This window comes from Callorhinchus milii, unplaced genomic scaffold (assembly GCF_018977255.1).
Source record: "Callorhinchus milii isolate IMCB2004 unplaced genomic scaffold, IMCB_Cmil_1.0 Scaffold2, whole genome shotgun sequence".
In the NCBI taxonomy this organism is placed as follows: domain Eukaryota; kingdom Metazoa; phylum Chordata; class Chondrichthyes; order Chimaeriformes; family Callorhinchidae; genus Callorhinchus; species Callorhinchus milii.
The window spans coordinates 45,662,123-45,681,684 of NW_024704743.1; the positions used below are offsets into that span (position 1 = coordinate 45,662,123).

General features: G+C 44.4%; 1 protein-coding gene across 7 annotated transcripts in view; it reads right to left on the minus strand.

The window, feature by feature from the left end:
- The window catches only part of LOC103179954 (sodium bicarbonate cotransporter 3), a 99,317-nt gene extending 92,545 nt beyond the window's left edge, over positions 1-6,772 (minus strand). For all 7 annotated transcript variants that reach the window (XM_007895514.2, XM_007895513.2, XM_007895516.2 and 4 more), the window contains exon 1: positions 6,645-6,772. In XM_007895514.2, the coding sequence (XP_007893705.1) occupies positions 6,645-6,692 (48 nt within the window). In that variant the 5' untranslated portion in view covers positions 6,693-6,772. The remainder of the gene's footprint in view (positions 1-6,644) is intronic.
- Positions 6,773-19,562: the final 12,790 nt, after the last annotated feature.

A 19,562-nucleotide genomic window follows, 5' to 3' on the forward strand; every position in this document is an offset into this window, starting at 1 on the left:
ACTTGACCTTGTATTTGTTTTTTCACACTGTTCAAACATCTTTGAAAAATAAGATGCCAAGAATAGTAGATTACCTGCTATGTTTCCAGTCTCCAATTGCTAAATGAGAAAAATCCTCAAATTGCATTATTATTTAAGGTCACTTTAAGATAGTCAAATAACTGGTGAATCGGAGTTCACTTTGGTCACAATTTTTCAACTTCACTGGAACTGAACACATCTGTAAATATTGAGCCAATCCCACTGCACCTATGATTTTAAATTATAGGACAAGATTTACATGAAAGCCTCAGTTATGACAATCCTGCACTTTGTGTGCTGCATTTTTGAAACCGCTCCACTCCTTACATAAATGGAAGTTCAGGGCAGTTTCTCAATAAATAATTATTGGTGCATTCTCATTTTCAAGAAAGGTAATACAACTATTTATATAATTAGGTTACACAAAATTGCTTCACATAAAATTGTTCTTCACCCATATACTGCCTTGGAACATCATGGACTAGGTCACTCATACATAAGAACATAAGAAATGCCAGATGAAAAGACCAAGGTCCATCTAGTTCGCCTTCCACCTTCCTAGCGGTCACTTGCACAAATGTCCCGAACTACCTATCTAATACTGGAAATATTAATACATTTTAAAGATCATAAACCAGTCCTGTTCTTTTAATCAAATGCTCAAAAAATCTATTGTTATCTAAGAAATTCAAGCTATGAAAGATGCATAAGAAAGCCCAGCACCTCTAGTCAATCAGTGTGTGTCTTGTACTCATGTCTAAATGCTCTGAGACGCTACCCCATGTGAAAGGCGCTACATAAATGCAAGTAGTTGTTGCCTCAAAACGTTTGAGGTTTGCATCCAAATCCAAAAACAGTCTCAATATCACTGTCTGTTTGCAGCCCAAAAAAATCCATTGTTATCTAAGATTAGTCAAATCACTTTACAGTATATTCTGTGAAGCGTTTTTAGACTTCTCGAAGATGTGATAAGGCGCTGTATCAAATGCAAGGATTATTATTATTATAAGATACCATTCGCTGATCGCTAAAAGTAGTGGTCTTTCAACTATGTCTTTTTTACCTCCAGAGACCGATCTGTCCTTCCAAGTCCTGCCGATGAGCCGCCTGGCTGTGGCACCCAGGAATACTGTGGACCCACCTGGCTCAGGAATCGACAACTGAGCCACCATAGAGGGCTGACTTGATTATGACATTCAGTTGCCAAACATGTCACCTTGGAGCCAGTTCACCTCCAACGACACCCTGATCACCCAAATCAATTTTATAATTTTTTTCCCCAAAATTCTCACCCTTTTCTCCAAATAGTTACAGCTACTCTTAATTGTTTTAAATGTCCTGTAACTAGAGCCTTATAAAGCGAGATGAATAAAATCCCAACCGACTTTGCAACTGAGCTAAGGTAGCCATTTTTCACTGCGCATGCACACAGCTGACTAGTTCAGTCCATTGGCCTGTGCTTAAAAAAGGCCAACTTTCGGGTCATTCTGGATGTCTTATGCACAGCGCACAGGAAGTGACATCAGTGGTGACTTACTGACCCAGAATTTGGGCATTTTAACGCACGGAAATGGGCAGTGCAGGAACTGGGCCAGCAGACTGGGGTCCACACACCGTTTGAGTTACCTGGTGTGAACTCGAAGTCCACAGTGCAGTCCTGTAGTTCAGTGGTTAGAGCACTCGCCTCGCAAGCGAGAGACTTGGGTTTGATTCCCGACAAGGGGGAAACCATGGGGAAGTTTCCTTACTCCACACCTGATATTAATGCCTGATAATAATCCCTCAAGAAAAAAAATAATAATTTGGTCACTCAATCTACGACTGTATGTGGGACACTGCTGTGCACAATTGGCTGCCGCGTTTTACCCACAAATATACAGTCAATTCACTTTACGGTATATGCTGTGAAATGCTTTGAGACGTCTAGAAGATGTGAAAAGCGCTATATAAATGCAAGGAATATTATTGAAGAAGCATATTATAAAGGGACTGCCCTGTTTATATTTCTTCAATTTGCCTCTTCTATTTTCTCCAAACTTGGTGGTGTCCTCCACTATGGGTCCTGACCATTCACCTAGGCTTCTCAATGAGGAGAAAATCCCACAAATACTCAAAAAATACTCAAACTAGACTTTATACATATGCAAAAGAAGAATTGGAGTGGCCAGAAGTTGAAGTGCAGAAGCTGAAAATGAAAATGAAGATGGCAGGTGCTGTAGTTCTAAAGTTGTAAACCGGTTTGTAAGGTAAGAGCATAGTAAAGATGCTTGTTCTTAACTTCATTTCCTGGGCAGGAAGTAACGTCAAAGCAGACATCTTGACCATCCTTACAACATGGTCCCTTGATGTCTCTTTATATCTGTGGATGTGCACCACACAAGGCAGGGTGAAACCTTGGGCAAGTTTCCTTACTCCACACGCCTAATAATAATCCCTCCAAAACAATAATAAATTGGTCATTTTCAATCCACGGCTGTTTATGGAAAACTGCTGTGCACAATTGACTGCCACATTTTGCCCACAAATATATGGTCAATTCACTTTACAGTATATTCTGTGAAGCGCTTTGAGACGTCTAGAAGACGCAAAAAGCGCTATATCAAATGCAAGAATTATGATTATTATTATAAAATATATTATTTTTATTTTTAAAAATGGCTGGGAGAATTAGCAAAAACAATCTTATTAAACATTCAGTTTTAATATTGTGAGCATTTTGAATGCTGCGTTTAGTTTTAGTTACCCAATTTTACGAAAAACATGTGCATTCAGCAATGATTCACACAATCAATACCTAGGAATAAAAGAGTTCAGCTATGAAGAGAGGCTGAATAGACTTTGGGTTATATTCCTTGAAACTCAGGGGATTAACGGGTGAAAGGCTTAAAATAACAAAGGGATTTGGAAAGCTAGATAGTGGATGATTTGGCCTCTGATAGAGGATTCTAAAACAAGGGGACATAAACTAAAAGATTAAGAGCAAGGATGGTTAGACATGAGATGAGAAAACAAGCCTCTAGTAAATGCAGTAACAACACTACAGTAAATCCTGTGAAATGCTTTGAGACATCCTTCCAATGTGAAGGTAACTATATAAATGCAAGTATTATCATTTATTACTTCATACAGAGGGTGGTGAAAATGTAGAACACAAATGGTTCCACAGCATTAACTGGGAAGTTTAAAAGCAAAATACAGTAAGTAAATACTTGGGAAGTAATGCTATTTACAAGAACAAGGAAATCATACGGGACCAAAAGATCTACTGTGATCTGATAAACTGGTGGAATAATTGTGACAGGTTAAATGGCCTCTTATGTTCTAAAGATATGTATTGGATGAAAAAAATATAACCTGAACATACTACAGCACGTGTTGTTGTACAAGATATAAAGTAAGTAGAAACCAAGATTTGCTTGGGCCGATTTTCTCCCTCCCCCCCACTTTCCTGAATCCCACCTGCAGCCCAACCAGAATCTTGATGTTCCTAAATCACTTGAAGCTTGCTCTTAGTTTGAGAACATATGAACGTAGGTGTGTCAGCCTGACTCATCACAGAGTGAGATGAGTATATCAAGTCCCACATTGAGACTCGGAATCACCTCGTCTAAGATGACACTTCAATGCAGCGCTGGGGGGTGTTGATTTGTCGGAGTTGCCATCCTTTAGATGAGTCATTAAGCCAAGGTTTGAGACGTTACGCCCACAAAGGTAGTCAATTCACTTTACAGTATATTCAGTGCAGGGATTTGAGACGTCTAGAAGACGTGAAAAGTGCTATATCAAATGCAAGGATAATTATAACCCCCAATAAGATTTATGATCACTCCAGTTATCCCTCTAACCTCAAGCAATAGGTCAGTTCTCACTAATTCTCTCCCCCCTACTTTCCTGAATCTCGCCTGCATCCCAACCGGAATCCGGATGGTTTCACTGGCTCAAACAAGTTCACTCCACCTCTCCCAAGTGGCTATTTTTCACTTGTGAGCCCGGACAGTGAACATCACCAGGTTAGTTAAACCTTAGAGGGAATCACAGCTAAGGCCAATCCTGTTCTCACTTCCTCCACACATTCACATGGTGCAGGAACAGTCACTGGATGGCAATTAGATACAGAAACTCCAGCCAGCCAAGATGAACTAAATTTACTGTAGCCTCTTCCACTTTTCTGCACCCCAGCTGAAATCAACAAATGTCTCAAACTGAGCAGGCAGTGCGTGGATTTTAACAAAAGTAGGCAGATAGTGGATTGCATGCACAACGTCTGAATAATGCGACTCCGAGGAGCAAACCGTGAGACTGGACCACAACATCTCTACTAACACGCTAAATAAGTCCTGAATAAACACATCAATACAAAAGATAATTTACAGGTAATTAAAGAGGAGTCCGTGCCTCTCCAGTCATTCCACTTTCCTATCAGACCACACAACAGGACTAATCGGTTCTTCGTAAATCACTCAAAACTTCTTTCAAGAAGAGTGGTACAGCAGAGAGAAATTAGAGACAGGGAATAGAGGCGCAATTGATAAACAGAGGTGTCTCCCTCTCCTCTCTCGGTGTCTCTCTGCCCCCCTCATCTATGGTCTCTGCTCGCTGGCTCTTACCCCAGGTCTTTCATCTCTGACCATACTCAGGCGGGGTCTCTCTCTTTCTGCTCTTTGGTTTCTCTTAACTCTCTGGGTTCTCACCATGTTCAGCAGAGTCATTCTCTCACCTGGGCTCTCCTCAGGATCAGTCTCTCTCACTCACTGTCACACACTCTGCTCTCATCAGGCTCAGTTTCATACTCACTGACTCTGGGCTCTCACCAGGCTCAGTCTCTCACTCATTGGGGGGGGTAAGCGGAGTCTGCTTGGAGCTGAACTGGCTCCAAGGTGACATGCTTGGCAATGGAATGACGGAGTAGAGCCAGAATAGACCCTCTGTGGCGGTCTTGCACACTCTGGGGTCCCCAAGTCTTGGCTCTTGCCAACGTGCGCCTAATACTTTCCCGAATTAGATAAGCAGGATGCGTCCGGCCAGGGAGTGAGTGTGGATTCCATTCCAACAATCTATCTCTGGGATTTCCACGTGTAGCTGGGATGCACGGAAATCTCAGTCTGGTTTGGATACTCTTAAACGCGGCGATGGGTTTCCGCATGTGTCGGACACCCGGCTGACCAAAAAAAGCTGAACAAAAAACAGAAGTCGCTGGGAACACCAGCAGGTCAGGCAGCACAGTGACAGCGCAGGGCTACTGTTCTGCCTAACCTGCTGAGTGTTCTGTTTTACGTTTTTTTTAAATAAAAGTCTCTCACTCTCTGCTGTCACCAGGCTCAGGAGGCTCTCTCACTGGCGGCTGTACTCTCAGTCAGGCGCTCTCTCTCTCTCTCTCTCTAGACGCTAACACTCTCTCTCTCTTCTCTCTCTCTCTCTCTCGCCGTGGTCTGTGCTTTCACCAGGCTCAGTCTCATAGTCAGCCTCTCTCTCTCTAGTTACTCTGTGCTCTCACTTGGATCAGGAGGCTCTCTCTCACACTATATATGTCTATAACCAGGCTGATTCTCTGGTTGCCCTGGTCTCTCACCAGGCCCTCTGTACAATGTGCTCTCACCATGCTCAGGTTATTCTGGGCTCACTACGTTCTCACCAGGCTCAGTCTCATGCGTACTCTCTGGTCACTGTTTGCCCTCACCAGGCTCTCTTATGCTCTGGTCACAGTGTGCTGTGTTCTCTTTGCTGTGCTGTTTGTGCTCTTCCCACTGCTCTCTGTGTGTGCTCTCTGTGCTCTCTATCCTCTGTGCTCTGGTCTCTGTGCTCTGGTCCCTGTGGTCTCTGTGCTCTGGTCCCTGTGGTCCAGTCTCTATGGTCTGATCCCTGTGCCCTGGTCCCTGGTCCCTGTGCCCTGGTCTCTATGCCCTGGTCCCTGTGCCCTGTGCCCTGGTCTCTGTGCCTTGGTCTCTGTGCCTTGGTCTCTATGCCCTGGTCCCCGTGCCCTGGTCTCTATGCCCTGGTCCCTGGTCTCTATGCCCTGATCCCTGTGCCCTGGTCTCTATGCCCTGGTCCCTGGTCCCTGGTCTCTATGCCCTGGTCTCTATGCCCTGGTCTCTATGCCCTGGTCCCTGGTTGCTGTGGTCTCTATGCCCTGGTCTCTATGCCCTGGTCCCTGGTTGCTGTGGTCTCTATGCCCTGGTCTCTATGCCCTGGTCCCTGGTCCCTGGTCTCTATGCCCTGGTCTCTATGCCCTGGTCTCTATGCCCTGGTCCCTGGTCCCTGGTCTCTATGCCCTGGTCCCTGGTCCCTGGTCTCTATGCCCTGGTCCCTGGTTGCTGTGGTCTCTATGCCCTGGTCTCTATGCCCTGGTCCCTGGTCTCTATGCCCTGATCCCTGTGCCCTGGTCTCTATGCCCTGGTCCCTGGTCCCTGGTCCCTATGCCCTGGTCCCTGGTTGCTGTGGTCTCTATGCCCTGGTCTCTATGCCCTGGTCCCTGGTCTCTATGCCCTGGTCTCTATGCCCTGGTCCCTGGTCTCTATGCCCTGGTCTCTATGCCCTGGTCCCTGGTCTCTATGCCCTGGTCTCTATGCCCTGGTCCCTGGTCTCTATGCCCTGGTCCCTGGTTGCTGTGGTCTCTGTGCTCTCACCAGGCTCAGGAGGGGTCTCAGCTGCTCGTGCTGACGGTTCTGTTCCATTCTCCTCTCTGCTCCTCCAGTCACCAGCTTCTCGTCACTCTCCACGCACCAGCTCTCCGTCGCTCTGACTGACAGCCCCGCCCGCCACTCAGCGACAGGCTCCATTAGCCGCAGTCCACCAATCAGAGGCCGCCTATCTCCATAATCCACCATTCAGAGCCCGCCTTTCTCCACAATCCACCAATCAGAGCCCGCGTCTCTCCACAATCCACCAATCAGAGCCGGCCTCGCTCCACAATCCACCAATCACAGCCGGCCTCGCTCCACAATCCACCAATCAGAGCCGGCCTCTCTGCGGGGCCGCCCAGTCTGTGTGAGGAAGCGGTGGTGTCAGTCGGGCAGTCGGGGCCCGCGGGGGGGGGGGGGGACCAGTGGGCGCGCGCGGCGGGTCTGAGACAAGGTCACGTGATCCCAGCGCCAAACAAAGCAGCCGTGTGAGCCACGTGACCCCCCAGCGCCCCAGCGCGGGGCAGCCACACCCACATCTGCTGGGAGAGCAGGTGAGCCATGTGGGGGGGTGTGGGGGTGTGTGTGTGCATGTGGGGGGGGGGTGTACAACAGGGCCACAGAGAAGCAAACTGCACACAATCTGCCTTGCACGCTATGGTGCAGTCTGCGGCTGCTACACTGTCATCACACGGATTGGCTGCCGCGTTCGCCCACAAATATGCAGTCAATTCACTTTACAGTGTGTTCTGTGAAGCGCTTTGGGACGTCCTCCCGACGTGAAAAGCGCTATATCAAATGCAAGGATTATTATTATTATTATTATTATTATTATTATTATTATTATCCGGTTGTGATCATGTTATTTGCATTTCCTGTACAATCAACTTGGATGACATACGTTGGAGTCCTGGAGTGTGGAGTCCTGTAGCTCAGTGGTTAGAGCACTCGCTTTGCAAGCGAGAGACCTGAGTTCAATTCCAGGCAGAGGGCGAAACCTTTGGCAAGTTTCCTTACTCCACACAGAGCCTAATAATAATCCCTTCAAAACCAAAAACAATAAATAAATTGGTCATTTTCAATCTACGACTGTTTGTGGGACATTGCTGTGCGCAATTGGCTGCCGCGTTCGCCCACAAATATACAGTCAATTCACTTTACAGTGTGTTCTGTGAAGCGCTTTGGGACGTCCTCCCGACGTGAAAAGCGCTATATCAAATGCAAGGATTATTATTATTATTATTATTATTATTATCCGGTTGTGATCATGTTATTTGCATTTCCTGTACAATCAACTTGGATGACATACGTTGGAGGTTTGCAGGAGCAGAGGATGTCCTCAGCAGCAGCGGCGGCGGCAGCAGGAGGAGTCCTCACAATATCCCGCTTGTCCTTCGGAGTAGTGATGTACAATATTGCCAATCAGACAAACCGCATTGTATTGGCAGAGATCCTCCGCTTCCGCCCCATACCTGCGACTGTTTTGTTCCCTGTGTGATTTATGGTTCCTGTTTCAAAAACAATTCCCTTCTTGTACAGTTCCTCAGAACGAACTTGTCAAAGCGCCCGACAACGAAAGTTCTTTCGCAACCAAACCTATTCTTTTTTAACATATTTCCCCCACCTCCGCAAAGTCGCACGGCTCCGAAGCTGTTCTCACACCGCAGGCCACCGCAACCCTCGTACACGCCTTCATTACATCGAGGCTTGATAATGCAAACTCACTGCTTGTCGGCAACTCCCCAACTACTCCCTCCGTAGGCTGTAAATCATCCAGACCTCTGCAGCCTATGTCCTTTCCCGCACTAGGCTCCATGACCCTATCACCGACATCCTCGCCCGACTCCGCTGGCTTCCCATCACACAGAGGATACAGTTCAAGATCCTGGTCATCACCTTCAAAGCCCTCCACGGTCTTGCTCCCCATTACCTTGCCAACCTCCTAACCCCCTACCATCCTGTTCGCTCCCTCCGGCTCCAGCCTGCTTCATATCCCCCACCTCGCCCGCCCCACCATTGGCGGACAGGCCTTCAACCACTCTGCCCCCACCCTCTGTAACTCCATCCCGCAGTCCCTCTGTCTCGCCTCCTCCCTCGCCTCTTCAAGACCAATCTCAAGACCCTCCTTTTTGACCGTGCTTTCGATCTCCCTGCTTCACCCCTGCCCTCCACCCTCCCCAATCCTGACCGCCAGCTTGGGTCCAAAACACTGACTGTCCAGCACCTTGCGACGTCTCCCCGATGTGAAAGGCATTTTATAAATGTAATTTTGTTGTTGTTATTGTTGCTGTTGATCAAAACTTATGTGGAAACGATGTACAATGCCTGTTGCATTACTGCAATGGGAATTGTTGTCTAGTTTAGGGGTACNTTTTTTTAACTCTCTCTCCTTCACACACAGATGAGATATTAAACCATGGAACTGTTTGCCAGTTATAATAGTAATAATCCTTGCATTTGATATAGCACCTTATCACGTCTTCTAGACATCTCAAAGTGCTTCGCAGATATACTGTCAAGTAAATTGACTGCATGTTTTGTAGGCGAAACACAGCAGCCAATTGATTGTAGCAGTGTCCCACAAACAGTCTTGGATTAAGTGACCAAATTTTTTTTTAAGGAATTATTACCCCTAGAAAAGCGATCTGCCAATCGACTCACAACCGGGTTCCTACTTACTCCTAGGTGAACAGAGGCGTGTGGAGTAAGGAAACTTGCCCAACGTTTTGTTCTACCGGGAATCAAACACAAGTCCTCTCGCTTGCGAGGTGCATGCTCATAACCATTAAGCTACAACCACTAAGGATCTTGTGGGTCTATTCGGCAAGAGAAGATAGTTTCCTGGCCAACAATCCCACAGATAGAAAATGGTCATTCACTTCATAGCTGTTTGTGGGACATTGTTTTGTGCATTCAGCTACAAAAATATAACAATAATACTATAAATAATCCTTGCATTTGATATAGCGCCTTATCACGTCTGCAAGACATCTCAAAGCATTTCACAGAATATACAGTAAAGTGTGACTGTATTTTGTGGGCAAAATACTACAAAAATAGACAGTCCGACTGCAATTTGCAGTGAAGCATTTTGAGATGTCCTCCCAATGTTAAATCACTGTATCAAATGCAACGATTATTATTATTTAAAAGGCACTTTTGAAGAGCACAAACAGCACAAGTCTCATTCATTTGGAGGAAGACGGCATACACTACCCTCTCTTTGCCAAGGCTAGCAATATGTATGGACCACAGACAAAACAGACTAAATAGTTTTAAAATATAATCAGGACCAAATAAGACCACTCCCTATTTAAAATTTGATTCTAACTTATATGCAGTACTGTTCATATTAGAGGAAAGTAGGTTGTAGGTCACTGTAAAGTCATTATAACAAGTTCCAACAAAATGAGTTTCTGTGTTTTAGTGCATGTGTTTCGGAGGGAATAAAATTAGTTGATGCATCTGGTTCCAATTCTATCTATAACTTTATTCTCAATCCAATATGGTAATCCTCCTTAATTTACACTATGTAAATGTGGCTGAGTTGCATGGCACAATTTTATTCAGTTGAAGTGTGAAAAATCATCAGTCATTGCTAAGGTATTGCAAATGATTTTTAACAACTTTGAAAGTGGTAGTCAGCCTGGTGCAGTGGTAGCACGCTCATCTCTGAAACAAGGTTATGGGTTCAAGCTCCACATTAGGACTTAGATCACATAGTCACATAGTCTAAGCTGACGTCCAGCGTGGAGGGCGCTATATAAATCCAAGTTGTTGTTGTTGTTTGTTGCATTGTCGGAGGTGCCGGCCTTCGGATGAGACATTAAACTGAGGTCCTGTCTGACTGATCAGGTGGACTTTAAAGACCCCATGGAACTATACGAAAAAGAGAAGGGAGTTTCTCGCAATGTACTGACTACCAAATCCCCCAAATAAAATGAGTCAATCACTTCATGGATGTTTGTTAGACACTGCGGACCATAAACTGACTGCTGCGCTTCATCCACAAAACACAGTCAAAAATGCTTTCTAGTATATCCTTTAAAGCGCTTGGAGACGTCTCAATGGCATGGTAAGGCGCTATATCAAATGCAAGGATTATTATTATTTTTACAGGACAGTTCACTTCCCATTTTCTCACTGATTCTTCAACAACAACAACAACAAGATTACATTTGTATAGCGCCTTTCACGTCGGGAGGACCTCCCAATTCAGTGCCTTGAACTGAATCCAGTGCCTTCAGTGCACTAATTCAGCACTGCTGTGCTGACAGAATATCTGTCAGACATCAAGTTCTGGATGAGAGCTAACTTTCTTCTTTTGAACGTCAACAAGACCGAGGCTCTCCTGATTGGTTCCCATCAGCGCCTCCTCACCTCAGGCACTGACAGCATCACCATCCATGGTTGCACCCTCCACCTTACTAAGCCGGTCCAGAACCATGGGGTCTTGTTTGACCTTCAACTATCCTTTCTATCCCACATCTGTGCCATGACCCGCTCTGCCTTCCCCCACCTCCGCAACATCTCACGGCTCCGACACTGTCTCACACCGCAGGCCGCCAAAACCCTCATACACGCCTTCATTACATTGAGGCTCGACTATACAAACTCACTGCTTGTCGGCCTCCCCAACTACTCCCTCCACAGCCTGCAGATCATCCAGTACTCTGCATCCCCTGTCCTCTCCCGCACTAGGCTCCGTGACCCCATCTCCCCCATCCTTGCCCAACTCCACTGGCTTCCCATCACACAGAGGATACAGTTCAAGATCCTGGTCCTCGCCTTCAAAGCCCTCTAATGGCCTTGCTACCCCCTACCTCTCCAACCTCCTAAACCCCTACCACCCTGTTCGCTCCCTCTGCTCAGCAGGCTCCGGCCTGCTTCATGTCCCCCGCCTTGCTCGCCCCATTATTGGCAGGCGGGCCTTCTATACCCACCCTCTGGAACTCCATCCAGCAGTCCCTCCGTCTCGCCCCCTCCCTCGCCACCTTCAAGACCCAACTCAAGACCCTCCTCTTTAACCGTGCTTTCGATCTCCCTGCTTCCACCCCTGCCCTCCATCCTCCCCCACCCTGATCCCCCAGCTCGGGTCTGTAACTCTGTCTGTCCAGTGCCTTGAGACATCCTCCCGACGTGAAAGACACTATACAAATGTAATTTTGTTGTTGCTGTTGTTTGTGTACAATCGTCATCATATCTAGTCTTCCAGCATGCAAGAGAACAACAACTTGCATTTATAAGCAACAGTGACCTTCACATATGATGCTCAGAGTGTGTTACAAGAGCAGACCTAGACATGAGCAAGAGAGAGGGGTGAAGGGGAAAGGAAGTTAGCCATAAGTGCATTCAAAGAGCTAGGATTTGAGGCAGGACTTTAATGACATAAAGAAAGAGCCCAGATGAAGGCCCGAGATTAGAGGCATAGGAACGGAGAGCTTGGTCATGAATGGCGTGATAAGCCCTAATTATAATAATAATAATAATCCTTGCATTTGATATAGCGCTTTTCACGTCGGGAGGACGTCCCAAAGCGCTTCACAGAACACACTGTAAAGTGAATTGACTTATATCTGTGGGCGAACGCGGCAGCCAATTGCGCACAGCAATGTCCCACAAACAGTCGTAGATTGAAAATGACCAATTTATTATTGTTTTTGGTTTTTGGAGGGATTATTATTAGGCTCTGTGTGGAGTAAGGAAACTTGCCCAAGGTTTCGCCCTGACCTGCCTGGAATTGAACTCGGGTCTCTCGCTTGCAAAGCAAGTGCTCTAACCACTGAGCTGCAGGACTCCAGGACATGAATCTTTTGTTGCTTCAACAATCACGTAAAAACCTTGATGTTTTCGTCTGTGCATTTCACTTATCCACCAAAAGAATATCAGGTCTATGATGCTTCCAAGTTAAGTCTCATCAATTCTCCTTCCTAAACTGTAAGTGTAGCAAGAGCACATTCTTGGTGTGCCGTGTATGAATTTGTGGGTGCCAGTCAGACAATACTATTAAGAATTCTTACATATGATGTAGATTCTTTCGTGGGAAGATGTCACAAAGCTCTTCACAGGATATACTGTAAAATGGAGTGACTGTGTGTACTTTGTGGGTGAATGTGACAGGCAATTTGCGCACAGCAATGTCCCACAAACAAATTTTGGAGTGTTGTTGACCAGGTTACTGGGAAAAATTCTCTACTCTTTGAAAACTGTAGTACCACGGGATTTTAACATCAACCTGAACAGGCAAATGGGACCTTGATTTAACTTCTCATTCAAAGAACAGCACCTGCAACAATGCAGGTCACCCCTAGCACTGAAGGTCACAGCAATGCAGGTCACTAATGGAGTGACATCTTAGACTACATGATTTCAAAGTACTGAAGTGGGGCTTAAATCCACAACCTTCTGGTTTAGAAGCTACCAACCAAGCCAAGCTGACAACCCACAATCTAGAGCTTGCTTTTCTAGTGGAGGTGTTTGGGGCAGTGTGTTTTACTTGTTATTCTTGGACTCCGGATTGGATTGACTATTTGCATAACCCTTCTTATTGTAACATAAGATCGTAATAACCAATGCAACCAGAGTCAGTAATGTTTGTTGACAAGAGATTGCATTGATGACATAATGCACAACATATTATTGTTGCACTGAAATATTTATAGAACTAGTTACCAAAGATACATTATGTTCATTATGTTGTAAGCAGAATAAACATCATTTGTAAGAAATTTCCAGAGTCCAAAAGGAAGTGTGTGATTTCCATCTTGGCTGCCAAGTTGAAAAATTCAACCAACTTTACAGAAACCCCGACTGCTGCTATGATTCTCTAGTCATGCTGCTGGGCTGATAGTTGAATGTAAACTTTTCCTTGGCTGATATGTCCAAAACACTCTTTGTTGGATTTTTTGCTCGTTGCACTCATATTGATTGAGTGCATTTAACCTGCATGCAACATCCTCCCAAGTTTTCCTTCTGACCTTGAGGTTAGGAGCCACTTTTGAATACTGCTTTGAGACATCTTCCTGACGTGAAAGGCACTAAACAAATATAATTTGTTGTTGTTGTTTATGCGTGTGCTGCTGGACACGGTCGTGCACTGAGAGGCCTTCTTCATACTTTAAGAAATTTTCCCAAAGATGCCAAGTCTTCTATTATTACTGTAAACATTTCACTTAAAGAATAATAAGGAATAATAACAAAATGAATAATTCAACTGTGTAACCAATAATAACTAACAATAAAACCTTGTGGTGAAGGTCAGAAAGTGTTCATTAGGTACATTATTTATAATCTAAGCGACATACAGGAGAACACATTTCACCATGGAGTTTTCTTTGGGGGTAGAGAAAAGAGGGTCTAAAATACTAATAATAATCCTTCCATTTGCGCCTTATCACATCTTCAAAATGACTCAAAGTGCTTCACAGAATATACTGTAAATTGAATTGACTGTGTTCTGTGGGCAAAACATGGAAAAGACATGTTTCCATGAGAAATCATCAGTCTGACTCAGGTGGCAGCAAACAGGTGGTAAAGGCCAGGATGCCTGACATTTAAGAAGCAGCTTGATACCCTGAGGGGAGTGGGAACAGTAGGGTGGGTATTCTGGAGGAATGCGATCAATGGGCCAAAGGGCCTTCTTCATCCAAACCAACCTTATGATTTGTTTGAAAACAAATATGCATAAAGAAGCTAAGCATCAAAGTCACAACTCTTGACAGCCACCCCATGCTCTGAGTTACATCAATAGTCAGTAAGTATGACTACTGATAAAATACACAAGCTATCATCTTATTTGATTAGGCTGAATGGTACCATCTTAGTGGTACTAAAGCAAGTACAAAATAATTTTAATAAATACAGTGGCTACATAACTAGTTCACATCTATTTTAGCACCCAATGTAACTTTTAAAATAGACAATAGATATCCAGAGATATGGTGGTGGTGTATTACACTCAATCCTTCCACCTCTGAAATTGACTTTCAGAAGAAATAGAATACTTAAGAACCATTAAACAGTGTCTTATCCACTTGCACTGATAAATACACTTTTTTAAGTAAAAAAAATAATTTCCATCCACAGTTAATTTTTAAAGTCTGAATTTTCCAATTTTGTTTGGTATTCGCACCCGGTTGGAAGTGCAATTTCAGGAGCACCTTTTGAGTGTATTCCAGCTCGGCAAATTTCCCAATCGAAGAGGTAAACAGAGGTTCTAAATTTATCAATTTTCACAGAATTTACCCTGGTTTGTATTAAAATAACTTTAATGGTACTTAAGAATGCTTGGATTTTGCCACCTGGAAAAGATGGCAGTCCTATTCAACCACTGCAGGAGGAACAAAGGTTGGAGTTTCACTGAAATTGTCAAATTAGTGTTTAAATAATAATAATAATAAGTCAAGTGCTCCCAGTAGTCTCATTACTATTTTGCTACAATTTGCTATTTCTTCCCACAACATAATGCTTGTTCATTTCCTTTCATTCTCATAGTTTCATCTACTAATAGGCAATAAATGAACAAGTGACATGTAGCTCTGATACTGTATGTTGAATAAACTGAATTTAATGCCACACTGCTCTAAGTTGACGTTATGTCAAGGTTACTATCATTGTAATCTGTAAACAATTTTTTTTCAAAAGGCCAAAGCACCTTGAAGTAAATTAAAGTAATTTGAACCCAAAACAAGGCGAATCAATTTCCCTGAGTTAGTGTCACTGGATACAATGTTGTAACAAAAATAACCTTCAAAGAATTTTCTCCATGATTGTTCTGCGTTTAGTTAAATAGTTGAAGTGTTCTTTAATGCCTTGCATTATGCAGACAGCTCTGTAACTAAAAAGATTACACTTTTTATTCTCAGGCTGCTGATATCTATTTAAACAGCTGCATTTTGAATGCGGTAAAGTAACAGAAAAATCTAACTTTAAAAAATAGTTGCGGCTTCAGAAACAGGAAACATGGAAGACACTGATTAGATGTCTGCAGTGTAAGGATGTTACTACTGTCACTCTCTGTATGTCCCTTATTCAATATAAGAAGGGGGAGATTGCGAAGGTTATGGCCCTGGGGAAAAGGCAGGTAAATGGAACTTTCAAAGCCCCGACCCCTATCCCTCCTCGACTCCCCCACGGTCGCCCTCTGCTCCTCCCTTCACATTCTCCGTCGTGCCCACCATGGTAGACGCCGTCGGCTGTCCTACAGCACCCACCCTGACTGCCCCTTCCCCCACTCTCACCGCAAGGCCCACCGGCCCTCACCCACGGGAGCCAACTTTCCTCCCTCACTCACATCCCCATCCAACTCGTCTGCCCACCCCCTCATCTCCCCCACACTCCCACCACAAACTGTCCCCTCCACATTGGTCTGCAGAACGTCCGCTCATTAACCAACAAGTCCCTCACAATCCAAGGAAAATATCGACATCCTCTCCCTCACCGAAACCTGGGTCATCCCAGGCAACACCTTCTCACTAGTTGAGGCCACACCTCCAGGTTACACCTTTCACCAAACCCCACGGCTTAACCGCCATGGCGGTGGTGTGGCTCTCATTTCCCAGTCCCCCCTCGGCCTTTCCCCTTACTCCTCTGGAACCTTCCCCTCCTTTGAACACCTTACCCTCTACCACCCCTCCAAGCTTTCCCTCAAAATCCTCCTTGTTTACCATCCTCCAAGCTTTCCCCCACCTTCCTCTCGGACATCTCCACCCTCCTATCTTCCCTCTCCCTCTGCTCTGAATGCCTCCTAATCTTACACGACTTCAACCTCCACTTCACCCCCTCCTGCTCTACCTCTGCCGACTTCTCCTCCCTCCTCTCTTCCCTTAACCTTTCCCTCCTCATCCACTCTCCCACCCACGACTGTGGCCACTCCCTTGACCTGGTGATCACCTGGGGCTCACCGTCTTGGACATCACCATCATCGATAAAGCCATCTCGGACCACCACTTCATCTCCCTCAACACCTCCATACCCCTTCCCCTTTCTCAACCCTCCACCAACACATACCGTCCGTGGNAAAAAAATTCCTCCCTCTCCCTCTCCACTGCCCTGGAGTCATCTGAACTCCTATAGCTCTGGCCCTCCCTGACTGATCTCCCCTCCTCACTCAATGACAACAACAATAACTTGGATTTATATAGTGCCCTCCACGCCAGACGGCGACTCAGAGAGCTTCACAGTAACGGATCCTGGGGCCAAGCGAGGGGTAGGGGGAAGAAGGTGACCAAAGGCGCAGTCGAAAAGAAAAGTCTTCAGCCGAAACCTGAAAATAGGAAGAGAGAGTGCGAGGCGAAGGAAGTGAGGAAGGGAGTTCCAGAGCATCGGGGCATAGTGGCTGCCAATGGTGGAACGGAGGACTCGGGGGACAAGGAGGAGGCCAGACCCAGAGGATTGAAGACAACGGGTACTGTTTTGAGGAGGGAGGAGGTCAGAGAGGTAGGGGGTGCAGAGGAGTGGAGGGATTTGAAGACAAAATGGAGACAAAATGTATCAACAAATTCAAAAGGAAATTATAAAGCTATTTAGCAAAATAATTCAATTAAGTGGTATCACATATAGTGTAGGATTTTTTTTAACAAAAGTTTTATGTTGGAAGGTCTTCAATGTCTAAAGCAGTAGAGCCTCTGAGAAAAGACATCAGTCTTGAGATAAGAAGTTTTAGAGGGGACCCTGAAGAAGTGCATACCACTTTAAATTGGATTGAAAAACTAAACCCAGAATGCATTAAGACAGTAGATCAAGAGGCCATAGGCTTAGAGTTACAAAGGGAAATTGCAGGGCAGTTACCCAGAGGGTAATTCACAACTGGAGAAGGTTGCCAGGAAGGGTACTTGAGGTCAGGAAACTGGATTCATTTTTTTAAAAAAAACAGCTTGATGCTGTGATGGGAGGATAGCAGGGCAGGTCTTCTGGAAGGATGAGATCAGATGGGCTAAAGGGCTTTCTTCACCCAAACTAATCTTACGATCTTGTGTTCTTGTTGTACTGTGCTCATTCAGATACTTTTCAATGCTTCTGAAAATTACTGGAACAAAAGCTGCTCTGGAATGAAAGCACTGACTCGAGCACCATAACCAATCTGAACATTTATGCTATATGAGAAGTGGATAGTACGAATGATCAATCTGACTCCAGTGGCCACCTGACTGAAACTAGCTGCGAATCAGAGCTGATCATCCTATGTTTCTGGATGTTCTGACACAAACAAAGCCTTTTATTCTTCGTCAGGAACATTGGTGAAGGCTGTATTCCTATTAGATCTTGGCTTGGGACATCCTCCCAACGTGAAAGGTGCCATATAACTGTAAATTTGTTAAATAATTTTGTTACTTATAGAAAAACTTTTTTCTCACATCACAAGCACATAACACACAGTGTTATATTTCCAGTAATATTTGCACACTTTCTGTTCAAAGTCACCAATGACATTCTGAACATCTGTGATCAGGGCTCCCTCTGCCTCCTTGTCCTCCTCGACCACTCTGTCGCCTTCAACACTGTCGACCACTCCATCCTCATACACAAAATAGATATCAGTGTTTTATTTTTTTTCAATGAAAACATAATTATTTGTGGGTTGACAATTATGAGTCTTTCTGAAATAATATCTTCTCTGAGTTTTGTATCTTGGAATAAACTATTATTGAACTTCCTTTTCTTTTGGCGTTCATTGGAACCAGTGTGGTTGTTATTTGCATGTAGTGATATGTGATTATGAGTTTCTATCTGGTAGTTATATCAAGAGACATTGTGTCCTTCTATGTTTGACGCAATGAACAACATGACTAATCTCTGGGTTTGATCTATTTAGATCCATTAGTGCATGCGTTCTGAATAAATCCTCAACCTCCATGTTTACTTATACAACTGGTCATAAGACCATAAGAATGTAAGAATTGCTAGGCAAAATAAGACCAAGGTCCATCGAGTTTACCTTCCACCATCCTGGCAGTCGCATGCCCATGTCATGTCCCAAACTACTGTATATACTCTATCCCAAGATATTATTTCCTAAAGGAAATCTATATAATTTGCTTTTGAAAGAATTAACACTTTCTCCTTCCATTTTATCCCTAGGAAGCCTGTTCCATACCTCACAAAGAGTCCATCAGTGAGGCCTTCGCCTGCTCTTCCTCAATCCCCCAAATTAATAGTTTAGTTATTACTGATCTTCTCGAAGAAACGCCTTGTCTAGTGGATTAGCTATATCAATATTAACAAGAGCTATTCAGTCAAAATGAGTCCATGACTACATCTGTTATTTGGTTCTGTTTTTATTGCAAGCAAATGTATTTACTGTTTTTGCTTCAAGGCAAAATGTTTGCTTGGAAGCATTGTTACCTTCACGTCTTCCACACCCCAGTATCAGTGTTGTACTGTATTTAGAAAACTGCTTTGTAATGATTTGTCACCTCCTCCTGATGTGATATAAACATGTAATTTGTTGTTGTTGTTGTCTTCAGCAGCAAAGGCTACCCAACAATTAAGTTAGATGACGTTTTGTAAATGTAGTGGGTTTAGGGTGTCTTTAACATTATATTTTTGTTTCCTTCTCCGGTCTTTATCCCATTTCAATATCATACATTCTTTCTCCCTTTTTTCAGAGCCCAACCGTGGGTGTTAGTACTTCCTGACAAGGTATCTTTATGGCACATGAATCATTACACAGCCTGCAGTGCATTTATCTCTAGCTATGATGAAATCCACCCTATCTCAACTGACATCCCATTCCAGGAAATGTCTGTGGCATGGTCTGTCTGATAATTGGATTATTGTAAGTATTATTTTATATGCCATTGATTCCATGAGCTTTAATTATCGAGTTTGATATGTGAAACTTTACAAAAACATCTCCTGAAAATCCTAGTAAATTATATCAATGCGAGAACCTTCATCCTCCAATTTCGTGACTTCTTCAAGGAA